General features: G+C 37.8%; 1 protein-coding gene across 1 annotated transcript; it reads left to right on the top strand.

Annotated features, from left to right (window-relative positions):
* Positions 1-6,176: 6,176 nt before the first annotated feature.
* LOC104609241 (O-fucosyltransferase 36) lies at positions 6,177-14,685 on the top strand. The gene is made up of 3 exons (XM_010275493.3): positions 6,177-7,988; positions 12,993-13,242; positions 14,264-14,685. The coding sequence occupies exons 1-3, from the start codon at positions 6,694-6,696 to the stop codon at positions 14,438-14,440; spliced, it is 1,722 nt and encodes a 573-aa protein (XP_010273795.1). The 5' UTR covers positions 6,177-6,693; the 3' UTR covers positions 14,441-14,685.
* Positions 14,686-22,937: the final 8,252 nt, after the last annotated feature.

Here is a 22,937-nt window from a genome sequence, read left to right as displayed (position 1 = left end):
CGGGTACTCAGCTTCTCCACTCAATGGGGCTAAGGATGGATATTGCCTTGGCAAAGATAGGGATTGATAATGATACCCAATCAAGGATGGGGACGGAGATGGGGATGGGGATTTGTTTTACAGTCTTAAACCTTAAGCTTGGACTTAGATTAATTTAATAATGACAAAAAAGTTAATCTATAGATTAGTTTAATTATAAAATTCATTGATTAATAAAATAAATAAATAAAATAAAACAGTAACGGATAAAATGAAAAAAATTATTATTTATTGAGTAATTAGCAATAATTTATTATTTTATTAAAAAATATTAATATAATTAATCTAAATTATTAAGTTATTGTTATAACAATTACTAAAATTATTAATATAATTATCAGTTTCCATTGTTTCACTTTTCCTTGATAAATCACGTGCATCGCACAGGTCCCACTAGTCTTATAAGTTATAGTCCAACCTACTCGCTGGCTCATCGAGTTTGATCAAGTTCACAAAGCAGCCTCCAGCAACTACACTACTTTGATCCCCCACTTGTGGCTTCAGGCGTTTCTTGTTTTATCCTTTGAGTCCTTGTTTTGTTCCCTTTCTTGTTCTTCCTCTTGGCTTTGGTTTGGCTTCTTTTGTTTGTGTTTTGTTGCTTGCTTCTTTTGATCTCCTTATTATCAAAATTAACCTCCCATTCCACTTACATTTTGCCCCCCCCCCTAAATATTAGGCTCAAACCTACCTATTCATAGCCCTAAATATAGGACTATCAACAAGTCGAGTCTGGGTTAGAACTAGTTGGAACAGGAACCGACCCAACATGAAATGTTGAGGACTCGGATATGGACCTGGACCTGATAGGGTTTGTAATTTTTGGATCGAAACCAAATCAATCAGTTCTCGAGACAATCAGGTCTAACCTGACAGACCCGATTATAATAAATAAAAAACAAATAGTTGTGTATAATATATATTAAATATTCTCTATATATTATATGTATAGTATATATAATTTATTTATTTAATATTATATATATTCTAAATTGATGAGGAGCGATCTGGCCCTCTAGTGACATGAGGACATGTGGCACCGTGACATAGTTAGACGACATCTTAGCACTACGTAAGTAAGCCATGGAAGCACCTCAAACACCTTGAACCCACCTGACGACATCGACACCATCTTGGTAGACCGGATTGAGAACTAGCCTAGTGTAAGCTCCGGGAAGCTCATGGTCGGCTCAAAAGAATTGGAGTCACCACCCATTTTTCAGAGGAAATGGGCCCTCATTTCAGGTTTGAAAATATTGATTTCAGGTTTTTGATAATGACTCCATCCTCCATGGGAAAGGAGATTCGGGTCCCAAGAATTGGGAGAGGGAAGGTGTTAGGCACCCCTCTCTCAAAGCTGCTGTTGCAGCCCAAAACGGGAGTTGTCCAGGCTCAGTTTCTTTTAGAGAAAACAAAAATGGTTGCAAGAGTTTCTTAAATCTGGAGGAACATACTTTCAACTCCTCCTAAGAGCGATTTTGAGGTGATGTTATCAGGTCTTAGGTACTGATTTCCCTAAGACCCTTGCCTCTCTACCTCTACTCTTAGTTAAGAAGAAATTGCAAGCAATGGTTCTCCACCATTTCAGAACCTCAAGCAACCCAGAAAAACTAAAAAAAAAAAGACTTACCTTCTGTATGTGCCTTGATGGGAGTTTTCCAATAGTTCGAAATGAGGTAGAACGAAACTTGAATGGGTTCTTGAGCTAAGGAGTGCTTTCAATTGTGGCAACTTCCACTTGAAAATGGATGAGGCGAATTTTGAATATGGGGTTTAGATTACTTCCGAGTTTTAGGTGAACAAGAGGCAGTGTGGGTTGGAAGAAAGCTCCATTTTCTCTCTCTCTCTCTCTCTCTCTTTCTCCCTCTAGGTCTCCTCTCTTTCAAGTCTCTTTTCTTCATCCGGTTCCCCCTCTTTTAGGTCTTTCTTCTTCATCCGGTCCCCCCCTCTCAAGCTCGAGTTGGGCCTCTATTTATAGAGAAAATAGTCTGAAATTTGCTAAGGTACAGTGTCTGTGGCTGAGCAGAGTTCTTTTACTGAAATATGAAAGTTTCTTTCAAAGAAATGGGTGCCCAATCAGCTTTCTTATTTGCTGAAACATTTTCTTCACTTTGGGGGTGGTTTTCTTGGGTTTTGTGTAGCCAATGGGAGCTGAGGGCGTGCCAGACGCTGCAGTCTCGTATTAGGGGCTATCAGTGGCAGAAAATGTAAATTTGATAAACTTTTTAAAGTTGTTTTGTCTTTTCTTGGTTTTAAGTAGGGGTTTGTTTGGTATTTTGGGGTTTTTAAGCCTATTAGGCTATGTTTCATTGGTCCAGGTGTTATAATGGGTCAAGAATGAGTTTGACGTCAGCTATCACCCATATAAGTCTTCAGGTTGGGCCAGATGACATGGCGATTTAATCTGGTGTGTCGAAACGATATCTTTCTAGTTTAATGGACAATTGTGCGAATAAATTTGGTGTCATGGGGTTTTTTGGGTTTTTGAACACAGTGGTGAGGTCTGATCGGACAAACAGGGTCGGGAGGATTAAGATCTCTGGCTGACAAGTTTAGATCAATAAGATTTGCTAAAATAGAATTTTTGTTCGATAAAGGATTAAACGAGAGAATTTTGAGATGAAATTTGGTGGGTTGGCATTTTTTGTCACCCTGAATCTAATGGAAGTGATGGGTTTTTGATCAGAGGTGTAGATTGACTAATTTAGTTCAGATCATGGTCATAGCTTATGATTTTTTTATCACGAGAGGGTTTAAAATGGAATTTTACTTTTTCAACGGTCAAACGGAAGTGTTTGGTCGTGAGATTTGACATGGTGAGGTATTTTGGGTTTTTGAACACAAAGGTAAGGTTTGGTTTGTCACGTGAAGTTGGGATGATGGTTGGTAGGGTCTAATTAATAAGATTTGTTGGAATAGGATGTAGGCTTGATGGGGGGTTAAACAGGGGAATTTTGAACTACAATTTGGTGGGTAGGCATGGATTAAGGGGAGGATTCAAGTGGATGATTCTGATCTGAGAAAAATATGGTTGATCTTGGTAATCATTCAGGGCCATTAGAATGGGACTTTGATGGTTTTTGCGGTTGATCATTGTAGATTGGTGGTGGGATTCACTTGTTGATTATCTCCTAGTGATCTTGGGGTGATGGATATGTTGGATTTGATTTTGGAGGAGTTAGAGTTTGGATATTGCATAGATCGGGGCTGTTAGAAAGGAAGTTGGTGTGATGAACGGTGGATGTGTGACTATTTTATAGTTTCCTAAGTCTGTAGGCCATATTTGATTGGACATTAATGTTGATCTCCAAGTTTTCATTTGTCTTGTGGATTGTGTTGAAAGAGGAAATTTTGGCTTTGTAAAGTCTCAATTTGATCTGGTTGTGATTTCAAGTTTTGGGGTCTAAAAGGAGGGTACGAAGAGGTTGGGTGAAGGGACCTAACAAAAATTGGATGCTGATAGCTATCCCTCTTTGTTGGAGGTAGTAAGCTACCGAACAATAAAGAAAAAGAAGCACACTGAGATTTTTGTGAGGGAGAACAGGTTAGAGGAGGAAATTTTGCTGCTGGAATTTCAGTCAAGGTTGAATTTGATGTAGTGCAAAGCCTTTGCTTGGAATGTATAGTACCATTTGCCAGAGGAGGGTATTTCGGATTTTGGGAAGTCTTGAGTTGATCTGGTTATGTTTCTGAGTATCTAGGGTCTAAGAGGAGGGTACCAAGAGGTGGGGTGAAGGGATTGAGCAAAGAATGGGTGCTAACACCTAGCAAGACATCAGGTCGACATGAGAGGAGACCTACTTCTACCGGGCAACCTCCTCCTTAAGAGGGTTATTGTCTCTGACTTCCCTGGGATCACGACGCCACATTGGAAGAACCGGATATCACCCCGCCCGCTTTGGGCGCAACTAGATAAACACTACCTACTTACGCGGAGTCTGCCTCCAAACCAGACGGGCTAGAGATATCGGATGCGCTTCGTGAACCTCACAGCAGCTTGCCTATATAAAGGCATCCCCTTCCTCAGAAAAGGTATGCACGGTTTAGCTCTCAGAGTGCCCCAACTATCTCGCTTTCTAGCTCTCTATACATTCATCACTAACTTAAGCATCGGAGTGCCCACACCGGGAAAGCATCTCGAACACTCTGATCTCTCTTTGTGCTGCTTGACCAGGCGACCTACTCAGTTCAACGTCCGAGCTGTCCTCCAACAGGGAGCATTACATCGCGCGTCATCATAAACCGATAGTAACTGGGACCCTATATTAGGACCCAAAATCGACCCGTTGGTTCCAAGTCCCAAAACTAGAACTGGCCCAATCAGTTTGGGTCCATCAGACCTGTCGGATTGGACCCGACCCATTAACAACCCTACCTAAATATTGGGCTCAAGGGAAGAGAATAATTTGTTAGTAAATTATTTCTAAATAAATAAATAATTTAGTAAAATAAATAAATAAATGTCTATTAAAATCTCTCTCAATGTCAACTCTCCTTTATTTTATTGATTTATAAATAGTTAATTTACTTTTATTAACTAAATAAATGCTTAGATAATAATAATAAAATAAACAATTTAATAAAATAAATAAATAATTAAATAAGTGTCTATTAAAGTCCTTCTCTCAATGTCAAATCTATCTTATTTTATTGATTTATAAATAATTTATTTAATTTTATTAAATAAATAAATACTTAGATAATAATAAAAAAATAAATAATTTAGTAAAATAAATCAATAAATGTCTATTAAAATCTTTCTCACAATGTCAAGTCTCCTTTATTTTACTCAGTTATAAATAATTTATTTACTTTTATTAACTAAATAAATGCTTAGATAATAATAATAAAATAAATAAATAAATGTCTATTAAAATCTTTCTCTCAATGTCAATTCTCTTTAATTCTCTCAATGTCAATTCTCTTTTATTTTATTGATTTAAAATAATTTATTTAATTTTATTAAGGGAGAGAGAAGACGGATGACATTTCATTTTGTAGGATGGCATAGTCCTAAATAAGATATCATAGAGGCATTGTTATAAAGAGAGTCAATTTGTCTTATATGTGGCATTTCTATAATTTTTGAATGCTTTAGAGTCGATTAAATTAGAAGGTTTGTCTTATATATAATAGTCTTGTAATTTTCAAATACCATAGAGGCAATTATAAATTGGAAGATTTATCTTTGATGATCATGTAATTTTCAAAGAACATAGAGATAATTACAATTCAATCACATAAAGGGGTTTGTCTTTATGTGACATTTTATAATTTCTAAAAAAAATGGAAAAAATTACAATTAGATTCCATGTGTTTCACCCTCAAACTTTCATTTGTACATATTTTAACTTAATACATTTATATAGATGTTCCGAATGTAGGGCCATAGTATCGTATGAATAGGATTATTGTGGGCAAGAGAACTAAATTGGAAAATATCAATTATCAACCATTCCCATTTGAAATAGTGTTGGGCTAAAACTGTGAAATAACAAATGGGGCCATATCAATACATCAAAGGGTCGTGGTTTACTGTTTTTTAACCCACGACTACTACAATGGCTTTCGCTTTTTTTTTTTTTTTTCTGAGTTAAAACAATATGTACCTTTTTTTGTAAACATGTTCCCTTCAACAAACAGATAACCGTGGCATTTGGTTTGTCGGTGAGATGGAATAGTATGAACTTTGACTTAACCGGATCCAACCATTTGTCAATGAGCTCATATCATATAAATTCACCATCCGTTAAAGCATCATTGGTGTACATCGACAGAAATTGTCCACATCGACAGAAATTGTCCACATCTACTTATTGAGAGACACTTTACTTTCTTTGTAGTTCTTGAAAGTATTTCAAGAAGCTGAAAAATGGGTTTTTGGTGAAATAATAACAGGGGTATTCCTAAAATATTAAAAAATGAGTTAAATATAAAAAGGGTAAAATAATAATACGTACTAAACCCATTAATCTGTTTTACTTCAAGTTGCTTAGATGAGGTATATTGGACATTTTGAAAAGTTATGATGAATTTAAAAAAAAATGTTGAAAAGTTATGATAAGTTTTAAATAATTTTTCTATTTGAAAAAAAAGGAATCTTCAATCCATAGTATAGGCCGTAATTTCTATCGAGAAGTACAGAATTTTGATTTCCACTGCAGATCTACAACATGAGATTTCAAGCGTGAATCTCCTAAACTTTGTTCATATATGATCCAGCCGCACATTAAGAATATCTTCCGTATACGTATACTAAATTCAAAGGTAAATAGATGTCCCCAATTTGCGGCTGGGGCACTGGTTTACTATGCTTTCAAAGTTTTTGCTTGCAGAGGCCGTTCCGCTGCAAGAGAAAGGAAGGAAAATTGTGTTACAATCATTTTCTCATCGTAAGTCGTAACATCATAACAACTCTTTGTTCTTTTGTCTCTGTCCCTGGGTTCGTTTCTAAAGGAAGCAAAAACAACCACAGCTGAGAATCTGAGATGGGCGGGCTGGCAGTCACAACTCGAAACCAGACTATAGAACAATTTCTGTGATGCCTCTGAACAAAAGACCTTAATTTCACTGCCACTCTTAACACTGTCAACCACACCACCCACTTAAAACAATCTTCCCCACCTCCCTTCTCCCGTCCTTTCTCCACCACCGCAGATGGAGCGAGATAGAGACTCTCCTTCCTCCGACGAGGACGACGACCACGAAGCCCTAATCGACCCCACCGACACCAAATCCCAACGCTCTACCTTCGAGATCGGCCACCTAAAGACCCAACTTGCTCGTCCTCTCCGCTTCAGTAAGCGATACCTCCTCGCTTTCTGTCTCATGCTTTCTCTGATCTTTCTTTATTTCTCCGTCGACTTCGGTAACCTGTTCCGTAGCGTATCGACTATGAAAATAGCTGACTCCGGAACTGATCGCATGCGAGAGGCCGAGTTGCGGGCTTTGTATCTCTTGAAGCAGCAGCAATTAGGGCTTCTGAGTCTATGGAACGCTACATCCATTCATTCCAGATCAATTTCTGTAATTAATCCAAATTCTACACTGGATATCATCTCCAATTCAACTAAAAATGCAAATTCGAATTCGACATTGCAAATGGAGGATCTTATACCGTCAATTGAGGATTTCAGGTATGCAGTGGTTAATCAGATTAAGTTGAATAAAGAAATCCAGGAAGCTCTGTTGTCTTCGCACCGAATCGGGAACTTATTGGAGTTGGGAGATGGCAATGTGGTTCCTGAATTCGGTGGTTACGGATTTGATAGGTGCCGGAAAGTGGAACCGAAGTCGGAGGAGAGAACGATCGAGTGGAAGCCCAAGGGGAACAAGTACTTGCTTGCAATTTGCGTGTCTGGGCAGATGTCGAACCATTTGATTTGTTTGGAGAAACACATGTTTTTTGCTGCGGTTCTTGGTCGCATTTTGGTAATTCCGAGCGCCAGAGTAGATTTCCAATACAATCGCGTTCTTGATATTGATCACATAAATAAGTGTTTTGGTAGAAAGGTTGTCGTCTCCTTTGAAGAGTTCTCTGAGATGAAGAAGAACCACTTGCACATAGATAGGTTTATCTGTTACGTCTCATCGCCACAACCTTGTTATGTAGACGACGAACACATTAAAAAGTTAAGAGCTTTGGGGATAACTACGGGTAAGCTTGAGGCGCCTTGGGTAGAGGATATCAAAGAACCGAAGAAAAGGACTTTTAATGATGTATTGGAAAAATTTTCAGCTAATGATGATGTTCTTGCTATTGGAGATGTGTTTTTTGCCGATGTAGAGCAAGAATGGATAATGCAGCCTGGAGGTCCGCTTGCTCATAAGTGCCAGACTGTAATTGAACCAAGTCGTCTGATTATGTTAACAGCACAGCGGTTTATTCAAACTTTCTTGGGGAAGAACTTCATAGCACTCCATTTCCGTAGACATGGATTTTTGAAATTCTGGTATGCCCTTGCACTTTTTTTTTTTAAAGTATTTCGTAGGGATATTATAGGATGATCATATTATGTTAAGTTTACTTGCTTAACAGTTTGGAAGTGTGTTCTTTATATGTTTATGATGACCTAATGTGATTATTAAGGTTTCAACTGTATTTGCAGCTGCTTGTCTTAGTTGCATGGAGCTGGACAGAGTAATTCCACATTCAAGCTATCGAGTTGTAAACATATAAATTTGTCCATGTTGTCCATGTGCAGATTACCTCTATGGAGACATGCATCCTCCTTTAATAACAGTTACTACATCCTAAATAGTTGTAAATGGTAGTGAAGATAGATCCCAAATTTGAAACATGCTAGAGTTTAACTGTGGCTGCAAATCAAATTGGCTGTTGTTACTGGATTTTGATGAAATTGATAATGTATAGGACCCTACTATAAGAAGAGTTTGAAACTTCCTTGAATTTTTACAGATCAAAAAAGGAAAAAAAAAAGCTTCCTTGAATTTTTGAGAAGCCCCAATCACCATAACAGAATGTCAATACCCAGGAAAAACTTGCTAAACTCTTCTTTTGTTCTTGGGGAGATTTCCCATTCAAGTCAAGTAGGGAGTTTCCTTACATGACCCCACCTATTTCTCATGGGGGAATCATGGGGCCGATTGGAATGATCTGTCAAATTGGGTGCCCATTGGATCCACTAGGCAATAGGGAACATATTGAGATATACTCCAGTGATAATTCATATTGATATCCATGGAAATGGAAATATGTCATGAAAATCTTAGGAAATATTTAGAAATGTTACACCATGGATGTGGACAATCCAAGTCATTCTATTAAGTTGGAAATAGACCACATGACTCTGACGGCAGATTTGAGGAGCCTTAAAGAAGTAACAGACCTAGGGAGAGGAATGCATTTGGGTTTCTTTTTCTCAGCCTTTATCCCCGCATTGGTCAACGAAGTAGGGAAACCTCTGGTTTGGGCACATGGCAAAGGTTTTTAGTTTCAAATTTGACCTAATAGAGAATAGCAAGAGGAAAATGTGTGGCCATTTTGAGCCTGAACCACTTTTACATATTGAAGATTACAAGTAGTGTCTACAACATTTTGGCAAGAGTGCTGGCCAATAGAATGAAGAAAGTGATGGAGTTTGTTGTCTCCGGTTCTCAAGGTGCCTTTGTGAGGATCAACAGATATTGGACAGTGTTCTGATTGCCAATGAGCTGGTGGATTGTAGGCTGATAAATGGAGTGCTTGGCATTGTTTGTAAGGTGGACAGGGAGAAGGCATACGGCCATGTGAATTGGGATTTCCTAGATTATGTTCTTAATAGAAAGAATTTTGGTTCTAAATAACATAGCTAGCTTAAAATTTGTGTAACTGCCCCTATGTTCTTTGTTATTATCAATGGGGATCTTATGGCTCTTTTTTCAGCTCTAGAGTGATCAGACAGGGAGATCCCCTATCACCATTATTATTTATTTCTAAGGTATTCTATTAGGTTTTAGAGTTGAGAATGTGCATAAAGAGGTGGCCTATCACTGGTTACATATTCTTCCCAGGCCACAGACAGATTATATCCTACAGTCTGATGGAAGTTTTAGCAGAAATCAGGATGGTCTTACTGCTGCTGGTATTGGCGGTATCATCAGCAAAGTTGATAGGGGCCTGGTTTGGGCTTTTAGAGGTCCAGCTACAGCTTCAGATGCAGCTAGTGCTGAAACCCATGCCCTCCTAGAGGGGCTCCAGATTTCTACTCAGAAGCAGTTCAGAAATCTAGTGATAGAAGAGATTCCAGGAATGCTATAAATTGGGCCAAGTTCAGGGACTCAGCTCCTTGGAAACCTTCTTGAGATCCATGACATTTCATTTTCTTTAAATTGCAGCTTTAGATGGATTCCAAGAGAATTGAATCAATTGCAGATAGATTAGCTGAATCTGGATTGGGAAAGGATCATTTGTATAGTGTGAATACATTACCATTTTAATTGTATGGGTTCATGTGTTTTTGTTTTTTCATGGCCCTATCTTTTACATCTTCTCATGTACATCCTTCCCCTTTTTGATTAATACAACTATACAAGTTACCTTTTCCTCAAAAATATACTTAACCTTTTTCAAAAAAAAAAGTTTTTAAAAATGGACACTTTTAAGGATAACCGGTAGAGATACAAGGCCGTCCTTGAGTGCATCAATATTATAAAAATTGAACTTTTCACATTCAGTCCCAGTGCAGGTGTTCCCCTTTCAAACCTCTCTGTTGTTTGTCTCTTCCTTTGCTAAAGTATCAGCCAAGAGATTTGCAGTCCTAGGCACCCTCTTGTATGATCTGTTCAAATTTCAAAATGTTGCTTAGTGCTTGCGCCTGTCTAATCAAGGGCTTAAAGATCCAAGGAATTTCACCTTCTGCTCTCAGCCAAGATATTTACTGGCAGTCCCCTTCTACTATTGGATCTGTCCATCAATGCATGGAGACTACTTTAAACCTTGGATAAGGGCCAGGAGCTCTGCCTTAAAGAAATACCTTGCTCAACTGGGCTTTAGAGGCTAAGAAGAATTTTTCTTTTATTATCTCTCACCACTCCACAAATTCCTATGGCCCCTGGGTTGCCTATGCTGCAACCATTGGAGTTGAGTTTCAATCTATCCAGTTTAGGTTCCCTCGGTTCCACTTGCATTTGTTGCTCTCTAAATTGTTAACTCACCACAATCTTCCAATCTCTAAACAGTTCATCCATGGTAACACCTTAGATTTATCACACACACTGAGGCTCAACATTGCTATTCTTATCATGGTGGATCTATCATGGAATTCGCCTCTGGTTCTTTGTGTTCAAAGATTTTATCATTCCTCTCCCACCACAGGTTCCATAAAAATCTGCCTCTGTATAATGCCACAATTTCTTTTGCCTCTTTGTGTGACATGAACTAAGCTTATGGAGAAGAGACACTGATAAAAAAAAAAAAAAGCTTATGGAGAAGAGATCCATTGACATTTGATGGTTCTATCCAATTGCTCCCAAAGATAAGGAAGAAATGGTTCCATACCTGAGTAGCATACTAAAAAGTCAAAAGAAGATGATTAGTGTTTTCTCCTCTCTTTAGACATATAATGTACAAATGAGGGGAAAACTACCTAGTTTTCTATTTCCTTTGAAGTTTGAAGCCTCTCACTGGAATTGGTAATTCGATTGGCTGTCTTCAATAAAAAAACCTTCACCTTTGAAGGGGCTGGACCAGTCCATAAGGTTTTAACAGGGAAAAGGTGTGTCACAATGGTCTAGTAAAGAGATTTAAAGCAGAAAGCACATGAAAGGCTACCCACTAGGGGTGATCATGGGCTGGGCTGGGCTTAGCACTTGACATGAGGGCTATAGCCTGGGCCAGGACCTGGGCAGGGCTTTGGGCCTAAGTCACTAATAGTTTTTATAACATATATAATATATATTAGTAAATACTTAATATATAAATAATATCTTACAGGTCGGGCTCAAAATGATCATGATCATCCCTAGCTACCACCAGAGTTTGGACTCCATACCCTCACATCCAACCTTGGAGGACAAAGATAAACCTATGCTAGGACCTCTAGCATGTTAACAAGCTTAGGAGTTTCTAAATCTCTCAACCCCAAATTCCAAGAAAGGCCATTGCTATCTATCAAGGCAAAATCAGCAATAGCTCTATGGTATTTAGCATACTAAATGGGATACTGTATTTGCACCAATAAAAAAAATGAGATATTGTATTTGTATCCTTCTTCTGAATTTCAAGAAATTTAGAGTTTTATCCACATTAGGCATATTTGTTTCTCTGTCCAAATTTATATCTGGTTAACTTAGATTAAGGGAGCTACTGTTTTAGTTAATAGTGAAATCATTTGACATTATTTGTATCCTTCTTATGTGTTGGACTCTGGCTTTCATCATTGTTCGATAGCATAAGAAACTGATGTGCCTTTCCATATTGTCATTGCGATATAATGAAACTAGTAGATAGTGTATGGTGGATTTGCTTTTGTGATAATCCAAGTGGATAGGTGTATAGGTCTAAGCTTATTTAACATTCTAATATATATATATATATATTCATGTAAGTGTGATGAAGATACTTGTATATTTATAATTTGATGTGATGGCTTGTAAAATCTATCATATTATTAGGTATTCTCACAAGTTACAATGCCATGGCTAATATTAGCAACTAGGGGTGTCAATGGACTGGTTTTGGGTTGGACCCCATCCAAATCAAAATCATTTTGGACAGATTGAACGGGCCTATAAGATATATTGAAATGGACCACTCCAGACTTAATGGTCCAAAGCATTTATTGGATTGGACCTGGTCCATCCATAATGGATTTATATTGGATTGGGTAGGATTTAACCAATATCTGGTCCATTAATAGAAGATAAGGATACAGGTGTCAATGGACCAAATTAGGGTTGGAACCAATCTAAATTAAAGTCAATTTGGACAGATTGGATGGTCCAGAGTATTCATCAAATTGGATTGGACCTGGTCCATCTGTAATGGACTCATATTGGACTGGATTGGATTGGACCAAATCCAGTCCAATTGACACCCCTATCGCAACACATTAGATATGTCATATAAGTAATATGGTTTTAGTTGCTTGTATCAACAAAGTTCAGAAGGCAAAATACATCATGTTATAAATGATGTTGGAAATATGGGGATATTTCACGTGGGAACTAGTGAAATGGAGGGTTTCCCTGTCATGGATGATATAGCTTCAACCTTCTACCTTCAATTGTAGGTTTGCCTATCTATTAGCATCTTTCCACCAGATGAAGTTATCATCTTCTGGGCAAATATACAATTTCTTAATGCTTGGAGAGGCAAGCCCTATCATGAAGTGTGGCCTGATACTGCATATGCACAAGGGAGAAAATGAAAACATATTACCAGTCAAAAAGAAAGTAAATAAAAATAAAATGTTGTATCAAAGTACTTCTCTGAGAATTCATGTTTATCTTGTCAGCAATGCAAAGAAGCCTAGTTGCTTTTTCTCCATTCCTCAGGCAGCTGATTGCATTACTCGGGTGGTGGAAAGGGCCGATGTACCAGTAATTTATTTGTCCACAGATGCAGCAGAAAGTGAAACTGATCTACTGCAATCACTGATTAGGCTGAATGGGAAGGCCATCCCACTGGTCAAACGGCCAGCTCGCAATTCAGCTGAAAAATGGGATGCTCTTCTCTACAGGCATGGACTTGAGGGAGATTCCCAGGTGAGCTTAAGTTTCTTTTATACTTTGGGAGTTCAGAAGTAAATTACCCAGTTCTTGTTCCATAAAACTACGTATCTGATGGGTTACTGTTAATAAATGGCAAGTTATTTTGACTTGATGTAAATGTTCAGAACAACTTTACTGACCATCCACCTTATTTTTCCAAACCATCCAAAATTGTACTAGTAGCTTAAAGACATTTTCTGTTCTTGGATCTTTGATACATGGTTTTCCTGGTCAAGGAACCAAATGTTTGGGATACCGTCATTCTATAGATGTTATGCATTTATGGTTCAGGGAACAATTATGGGATTGTTTTTATCTACAACTTTTTTTTATCAAAAACATGTAAGTGCTAATTTGTTTATTTAGGAAAATCAATCAATTATTACAACAGTACAGTAAACTTCCACAGAGAAGCAGTTCTACTGAGCCGAAGCTCAAACGCCCCTTGTAAACACATCCCCTTGCTACTCCGGTAGGCAGGATCCAACTAAATGTCACTTGGATGTACCCCACTCATTGAGGAACGTTTGTTTCATCTGCAAATCAGTATGTTAGGTGATTTTTCGCTTTAAACTCAATAAAGTGATCAAAAACTTGCCAAGGCTTTCCAGACCTGAGAAAGTGTAGGTAGAGTGATGGACATATGCGTTGTGGAAACAATTTCTTGTTTTTGTGGACTACAAGTTCTGTTTCAAAATGGTGCTAGTTAACCACATAACACACCCAACAAGAATGATCAGCAAGAAGAAGATACTATGGTCTGCTGAAATGATAGCAATTGGATGGTTACCTCAGTAATTAGATTGATGATGCATATACTGTAGAGGAACAAATATGATTGAACTATGCCAGCTTCGAGCATGTCAGAAAAGCATCATATTTGTTTTTTTTTTATGAATATTGATTTTCATTTTTATGTTTATTATTATTTATTTTTTCATCTGTTGTACATTCCTTTTGATCGTAAAGGTATTTATTGTTTTTTTTCTTTTTTTTTTCTTTTCTAATGTTGAAGGTTGAAGCTATGCTAGACAAGACCATCTGTGCTATGTCAAGTGTGTTTATTGGATCAGCAGGATCAACATTCACGGAGGACATACTCCGCCTCCGTAAAGACTGGAGATCTGCATCCATCTGTGATGAGTACCTCTGCCAAGGAGAGGAGCCCAACTTTATTTCGGATAGTGAATAAAGGTAAATAGTTGGCAATTAATCACTGATGGGTAGTCGGGTTTCCTGCTGTCTGATCCCTTGGGATCAAATACGGCACATTGCTGGAGATGTGGCTTGTGTTTACATGTTTGATGTGTATTTTAGTGTATGATATCATTTTCTATCCCGAGTAAAATCTCTTATTGTATATCTACATTTGACTGATTTTAGTCGTCACTTCGGATACTACGATATGCCCTTTCTCAGGTTTTGTCATTTCAAAAAGTTCTAAATCTGGGTTTACATGTGGAAAATGAGTCGACGCCAGTGAGGTGAGGCTGACAGATAATAGTCTGTTGCATTCCTTTGGCTTTGGATATTGAACTGATAATGGTTTGTAAGAGCGAGCCCAGATCTTCCGCAAGCAAAAGCTGTGTGGATTGATAGCATCCAGCCACATACACGTGTTAAATTCATTGGGAGATGTCCCAATGTGTGGCTGGATTCGAGTGTGTTGCAGAATTTTTACTTGCACGCAATCTCGTATGTCGTTTCCTTTTTGCTTCGTACATCAAAGTTGTGGTTGTAGAAATCGGATTTCCTTACAAAATTGGTCCTAGGCTCCGTTTGTTTCTAATGCAAATGCAAATATGTACCCTGCATATTTGCCCTCATCTCGGTTCATGAATACCAAGTCGGCTCACATCTTAGTCCGGTTTTTGTATTCTTCTCGTTTGTTTGGAATTTATGTAAATCAGGGTACAAATTTGCTGTCATTTGTTTGACATCGATGCAATCTATGAGAGCAAACATAAATGCTCTAATTACCCACTGAACTTTTGGTCAAATAACCACCAGTTCAGGTTCGATGAAATCTGGACCATCCATTCTTATGAATTCATATGCAATTCTAACTTGTTCGTGTAAGATGCCAGCCTAAGAAGATGGATTGATGGGTAGATAAAGCTGGGGCTCCACCCCATAATTCATTTTGGTTCAGGCTTTGCTGCCATGCCACCGTGTGTGGCTGTGGCCTTGTGGGTTCAGATCCTCCTCAGCCATTTTGGTTCAAGCTAGTTCTGATGCTCTGTGCTTTCATGCTTCTGAATTCCAATCGTATATGCCAGGTTTTGTTTTTTTTTTTTTTTTATTTAATGATGACAGGATAAAGAGTGGGATAGCTATGACTCAGGCGAGTATATGGGGAAGCCCATATTTTGTTGATGATCACTCCTTCATATCTGCTCATCTGTTCAAAAATATGAGAATAGAGTTTCTCTCCAATCATATAGACCATATATTGGCATAAGGAACTATGGCCTAAATCACCTTCCCCTTCCTATTCAATCCCTTCACATTTCATTCATACAGGAGAGTTTCTAACATGCCCAAAAGGTACTTTCGGGCCTTCAAAGAAAGATCAAATCTTGTTACTACTGTTCACAACCGTTTTTGTATCAGTTTATCATGTAAAAAATATAAGGGGACGTGGTAATTTGGAACATCCGGCTAGACCTTACCAAGAACAGGGATATCTAATCTTCCCACATCTATATGTTTCATAATAATTAAAGTTTCTCTTACCAATAAAAAAAGTTATTTTTGGCTTTTCTAGTTTATTGCTTCAAATACAGTCTTGCTGTCTTACTCCTAGATATTATACTACTTTTCTAACCAACATGATGTGTAAATAAATCCAATCATTGTCAAGAAATGCTATATATTTTTTAGATAAACAATTATAAAAATACAATATAATTACTAGCTCACAGAAAATAAATTTGAATTTCAAACTTTCAGTTGTGTAAAATATGTCTATATGGCAGAAGTAAGATATCTTTTGATTCACACCATATTTTCAGATATTTGGGGGAATGAGATATTTAATGGCTGAATAAAGAATTGACCTTTTGTAAATCCAAAATGTGGTTCCTACTCTATCAAAACAAATATAAGTGATCTGATAATGATAACAGAGGATAAAAAGGAATAGATGAAAACAAATTCATATCCATAACAGAGGATAACAAACACACACATCTAGTGTTTAGTTGAGTTGCATCTGAACCATCCCTCTCTCTCTTTCTCCCTTACTCACAAATCTCCTCTCTCTCTCTGTATATATATAACCTTCCAAATGATTTGGCTAATTAAACAACCCCCATGCCACAATCCCAGTAAAGAATCTAATGATGCCTTCTATCAGATATGGCCTAATTGTTGATGTGGATGGCCCTACAACCAACTTCTTGGAGGAATATGTTGTATCCAGCTTTACTTCACAATACTTATAGTATACATTTTCAACTTCTTCTCGACTGTTATATAAACAATAAGAATTTCCCCTGAACCCAACAACTTGCTTTTGACACTCGGGCCATGAGTCATACACACTTGGCTTTCTCCCTTGAACACAACATAAGATTTTTTTCATCCTATACACCTCATCATTAGGACAAACTGATGTGAGTATAAGACATCAACAATGTAATTAACTCTACATATATTTCAAGCAACAGACAAATGATGATATACTACAAACAAAGAGTTATAACAAGAAAGTTCCATTATATCAAATCATTATAGAAGTTCTAAGGAGTTGTAATAGCTACTATAACTGCCACCAACTAGTTAATAGGTTTTATCAGCAAATGCATAAGCTTAATTTGGTTATAACAAAAAAGGGTAGAAGTGTTAAGTTTCATTGTCTAAACTTCATAACAAGCCAAGAGGTACTATTGCATCCCACCAAAACCAATCATCTTAGATATGATGGATATGACCATCTCAGCCCTAAATGGCTTGTCCCTCACAAGGAAAATATTTGATTCATTCTCATGTTCACCTAGGTACCCAAAGATAGTGTTCCGGACCTGGATGTCATACCCTTCCAAGTCCATAACTTCCCTCCATAAAGGGTTTAAGAAATCCATCTCAGTTTCTAATGTAAGTGCAGATGCAATTTTTGACATTATAATGTTCATTCTATTAATTGCATCAATAAAGTCTTGGTTAGACTTCGGTTTTGATCTATGCACTCTTTTTTTTGAGCTTGAGGAAACTGCCATACGGTTATTGTTGGAGATTGATTGAATACCATCTCCACAAATAAATCCATCAACAGCCAGTGGGGTTGTTGCATCATCATTGATCTCTGGGTCATCCTCTTTAACACCATCAACATCAACATTACACTTAGCCGTTGACTCAAACCCTGCCATAGCCTTGTCACTTGTAGGCTCATCATTTCCCAGAACTGTTTGCATCTCCTCAAACATCTCCACCACTCTGCCTTTAACACACAATGCAAGTGGATTGGCCTGCACTGTAGATGGCATTATGACCAGTTAGTAATTTTTAAATATTAATTAAAAAAACCAAATAAGCCACATTTACCTTGATGTAATCATCTCAAACAACTGGGTCAACTATGATTTGATTCTTGGATTCATTCCAACCAAAGCCACTAGTCTCGAGCAGCTTCTTGGCTTCCATGTATATGGGTTTTAATGTTCTCATTCTACTCTTAATATGGGGTGTTTTCATATCAATATTGAAACGGCAATCATCTCCTTGCATACTGATGTGTATGCAGATGTCCGAAATCCTTTATCAATTTTGTTTCCGAATGCTACTTGATCAGCAAGTAGCTCAATCAATGCCTTATCCATGGCATCATTCCATCTTACTTGTCAACTTCGATCACCCTTGTTGGACATAGTTTGAGAGATAGACAACACACCATTTCCCTTATTGCCATCTTTCCTATTACTAATAGATGTTCTTGTTGTATCTCTACTAGAGACCATTCCTACCAAAGTATTCCATTTCATGCAGTAAATAAATAACATATAGACATGTACATACAATATCATAAAGAAATATTGAAAATACCTCTAGTAATCAACAACATAAAAGTAAACATGTACAATACAAAAATAACGTGTTTAAAAAATATTTTTGATATATCAAAATGTCTATACCAAGTCATGAATATCTAATAAAACAAATAGCTTGGAGGTTTTAAACATTCAAAACTACAATTAGTACAAATTGGTTCTAAATGATGAGTAATTAATCCAAATACTACAACTCCTAATCATCTTCACAATTTCCTCCAGTCCTGGAACATGTCTGACCCAATTTGGTCCCTAAATGTGGACCACCTTGCTAGTTCATTTCTTTGCAAACTCGGTGCAAGAGAATTTACATTGGTGCTTTCATCCACAAATTCATCCCCACCGGATGTATTTTTCCTGTCCGCCTCACGGATCCTTTCTCGGGTGTATTGGTCACGTGGATCAACTCCCATGATATGGTTGTGAAGCACACAACAAGATATAACAATCTTGACCTACGTGTCAAAGTCAAAATATTGTGTTGCATCAAGGATTGCCCAACACTTCTTTAGAACACCAAAAGCACGTTCCACTGCATTTCTCAATGATGAATGTTTGTGGTTGAAAATCTCCCTAGGGGACTCCGACAACCGCCTTCGTATCTCATTGAGGTGGTATCTACTGCCTCGGTAAGGTGCTAGGAAGCCTAGCATGTTTCTATATCCGGCATCTACTAAGTAGTATTTTCCTATATTGCATTGAGTGATCATTGGCAATAAGCAATTAGTTAAGACAATGGAGTCCACTACTTGAGTATTAGAAAGGATGAAGTATCAATTTAAGTTACCTTCTAGGACTTGGAGTTTGCATTTCCTTTGTAGGGAATCATAGAGCACTATGGCATCAGTGGTCGAACCTTCCCACCCAGCCAATACATAACTGAATTTTAAATCAAATGTCACTGCAGCCATTACATTTTGTGTTATTTTCCCCTTCCTACCATGAAACTTGCCTTGCTCCTCAACAATCACTTTGCATGTGATATGGGTCCCATTAATTGCACCTACATAGTCCTACATTTAACTAAATTATGTTAATTTCATGGTTTAGGGAGGTTTTAAGGAAAAAAAGTGTAAAAATTTATTATATACCTTAAAATATGGCATAAATCGGGAGTCATTCCTAATCTCCAGGGATACTTGTTCTCCGGTTGGTTGTATAACCAACAAAAGGTACAATCTAAGTACAACACATAGGACTTTGTGGAAATACCGGCTTACAGTCTCTTGTTAATGCCCGAAGGTAACATGTATGACACTATTCCTTTCATTATGCCCTATAGGGTGCAAAAACATTACAACTTGCTCTTCGACAGACAAATTAATGGTTGGCCGAAGTCCAAAATGTGTCACAAGTAAATGATAGAGGGAATCAAAACATGGCTTTCTCATCCTAATTTGAGATAAATAGGATGCCTCACTACTAAATACGGTGTTAAGAAACACTCCCTTCCCTAGGCTTCTTGTTAGACGGTTTTGTATGCCCTTAGCTTCAATCTGATTTGATGTACTTTTGATATTTAGTGTAAACAAATAAAGTGCATGTTTGATTCATATTATTTATAATTCTGTGTAAGACCCTAAAACTGGACACTTATTGAGACTCGTGTTAGTTTTAAATGTTCACAGCCATTGGATAAGTCTGGGGAAATTTATCCTGCCAAGGCTGATACTGGTGTGCTGCCAAGTGTTGGGATGGCTTGTCTCGGCCACCAGGGTAAAACCCAAGGCGCATGCAGTATGTGATTACTCGAATCCTTGAACCGGACCAGATTTCCAGTATTGCCCTGGACCTTGGAGACAGATGGGCAAAACTGGAAAGTTACACCTAACCCCTAGACTCAATTATGATACTTCACTAGGTGTCGGATCGGGCTATCTTTGATATGCCAATTAGTGAGATCCTTAGCGGGGGTCAAAATCTGGGCATGTTGGGGCAGTTTGAGAATTCACCTAAGTGGGTGATCATAGTGATAGGATCAGCCCCTTTGTCGGACAAAGGTAATGATTGGGAATGCACTCTCTCTAATGGAAACCAAACTGCCAGCAGTTGATTTCAATCGTTGGAATTTTGTTTTTGCAAAATTTGTATATATTATATGTATACATACTATTTCAAAATGTTTGCAAATGGTTTTAATTCCCGGGATCCATGTGAGTGGAGAGTGCAGCACTGTTCAAAGTAGCCGAGGGAGAGGTCCTCTCTTGTCGGGCAGTGCTTGATCATTATGGGCTGAGAGATTAAGTGTAAGACCATTTAGGATAGTACCTGATGGGCTAATCTTGCACTTGCCCATAGTCCCTGGGTTTTTATAAGATGGCTTGGCCCAGGGACCACTTAATGTAAGTGTTGGGCCCATAGGGTCCATATGATGGGCTTAGGGGTTCACTGAGCTTTTCAGTGAATTCGGCTGGGCCGAACCCATGTGGCTGGTGTGTAGGTCAATGCTTGGGTCCCATGCCATACAAAGAAGCCCAACTGGCCAGCAGATTGGAAACTAGTTAAGCATTGAACACTTAATGGGCCAAAAGCCCATTTTGAACTGGGCTGATATGATCACCCATCTATGGGGTGAATCTGGGATTAAAGTTGGCAAAAGGATTGGGCCTTTAACCTTATGCACTCTAGGAGACCAAATTCAAATTAGATTTGAATCTGGTAACCTTCTGATAAGATCAGGAGTAAACTAACTTAATCTGCAGATAGGATTAAGATCATTCCCTATCCAATCCCTATCCAAATACTGATTTGGATTGGGATAACTCCTAATTAGGAGGTTTCTTAATCAAGAAGAAAAGAGGAGAAACCCTAAGAGATCATAATCAGATTTCGTACCTAGGGTTTTGTAAAAAGAAAATCATCCTGCGAATTGGGATTGGATCTCATACACACTCCAGAGAGAAGAGAAGCAATTCAGCCATCTTCACTTCAGGAGTTCTCCTACAGCCACCGCCATTCTTTCTTACAAGATTCAATCTTTGAAGAAGAAAGAAATCAAGAAATCAGTTCTTGACATCAGTTTTGCAAAAAAGACTGAAAAGATTTGGTGCTCAGAGTTTCCAGTGGATTCTTGCGAAGGATTCAGTGTGTATGACGCACTTTGCTGGTTTCGTTCCACATACAGTTGTGTCATCTTCAGCAGGAGCAGATCTTGGTGTCCTCTTTGGGCGTGGACACCAACTTTGGGAGATACTGCTTCTCTGGATCAGGTTTAATTCCTCCCTTGTCTTTGGTTCAGATCTGGTTCAATTATGGTTCAAGTAGGATCCTTGAATATTGTATTCTAAATTTAGGGAATATGATTCCCAGTTGGAAGAATGTAGGAAAATTTTTGAAATTCGCCCACCCATTCCGCAACCTTTGTGGTGTCCATACGATGGATCCTACCATTCTTTCACTTCTGACCTCCTTTACCCTTCGACTCATAGATTCAGTATACTGTTTGACGATGACAACCACCGCAAGATATGCTATAATGGCACTAATGCTGCACTGATTCATCTACGCTTGGCCACAGTGTCATGTATTACCCTCATGCTTGACTGACAAGTCAAAATAATGCCATGAGACAACATGCCATTGTAAGACAGTATAAAAACAAATTGAGTGTCAAATGTGGTACTTCATTTTATCCTAGTTTAAACATGAATTTTGTGTTATATGGACATAATGTAAAAAGTAGAAATTAGTTGAAATTATATGGGACTTGGAAATAACATCAAAGTGGCCTGGATTAGACCCAATGACCCAAGTTCATCATTCTGTTAGAATTCCACATGTAAAAGAATCCATATACACAGACACACACATAGCTAACCAGGTTTCATTTTGACGTTTATTATGGGTGTTTAACTTGAATTGATTTCATTTAATGATTCTATGCCATTCCTTTGGGTATCCAAGTAACAAGATAATGCAGGAAAAGGAACTTTGTGATCCTTCTATACTGAAAGGAAACTGATCATTGTTTTAGGGATAAGCTCCCACTTATGTTATTAGTAGGGCTCCTTAGTGGATTGTATGATTCTTTGAATCCTCGTCTCCTAGATCTAGTCCATTCACTTGTATTAGTTAGTAGCTAGCCTCCCTCTTATAAAGTAGAGAGGAAATAATCTTCCTGCCTCTACCACATACTTCCAAACAAATGACCTTCCTCCTATTTCCTTCTCTTTTATATGGATCAGAGATCACTTCATTTCACTTCCTATTTACCAAATGCTGCAAAATTTCTCTACTGATAACTTGACAATAAACCTGCTAAATTTTTGTTCTCTTCTCATGTATGTCATATAAAATGACAAATATAGACTTCTTGGATAAAATTACTATAGGTAAACCATGAGAAGAAACATATAGAACAGTGGGAGGTATCTTTGTCATCTGCTATGTATTTGCATTGGGTTTAACAAAACCAGAATAGGTAAAACCAATATTGGCCCTACTAATCAGGACTGAATTGAAGACCAAGATTCTTTATTCAATTCCTAATGAGGCCGGTAAGAACTCAGAAGTAGTGTTCTCATCTAGGTCTTGATCTACAACACTTTCTCTCTTAAATTTTCTTTTAATCAGTGATGGATGTTCTATCACATGTGTATTCCTCATATGTATAGGTTTTATTTATTTTATTTTTTAACA

This window comes from Nelumbo nucifera, chromosome 6, assembly GCF_055504915.1.
Source record: "Nelumbo nucifera cultivar China Antique chromosome 6, China Antique-T2T, whole genome shotgun sequence".
NCBI lineage: Eukaryota > Viridiplantae > Streptophyta > Magnoliopsida > Proteales > Nelumbonaceae > Nelumbo > Nelumbo nucifera.
The sequence above is the reverse complement of the archived record's forward strand: the minus strand, read 5'-3'. Positions and strand labels throughout refer to the sequence as shown.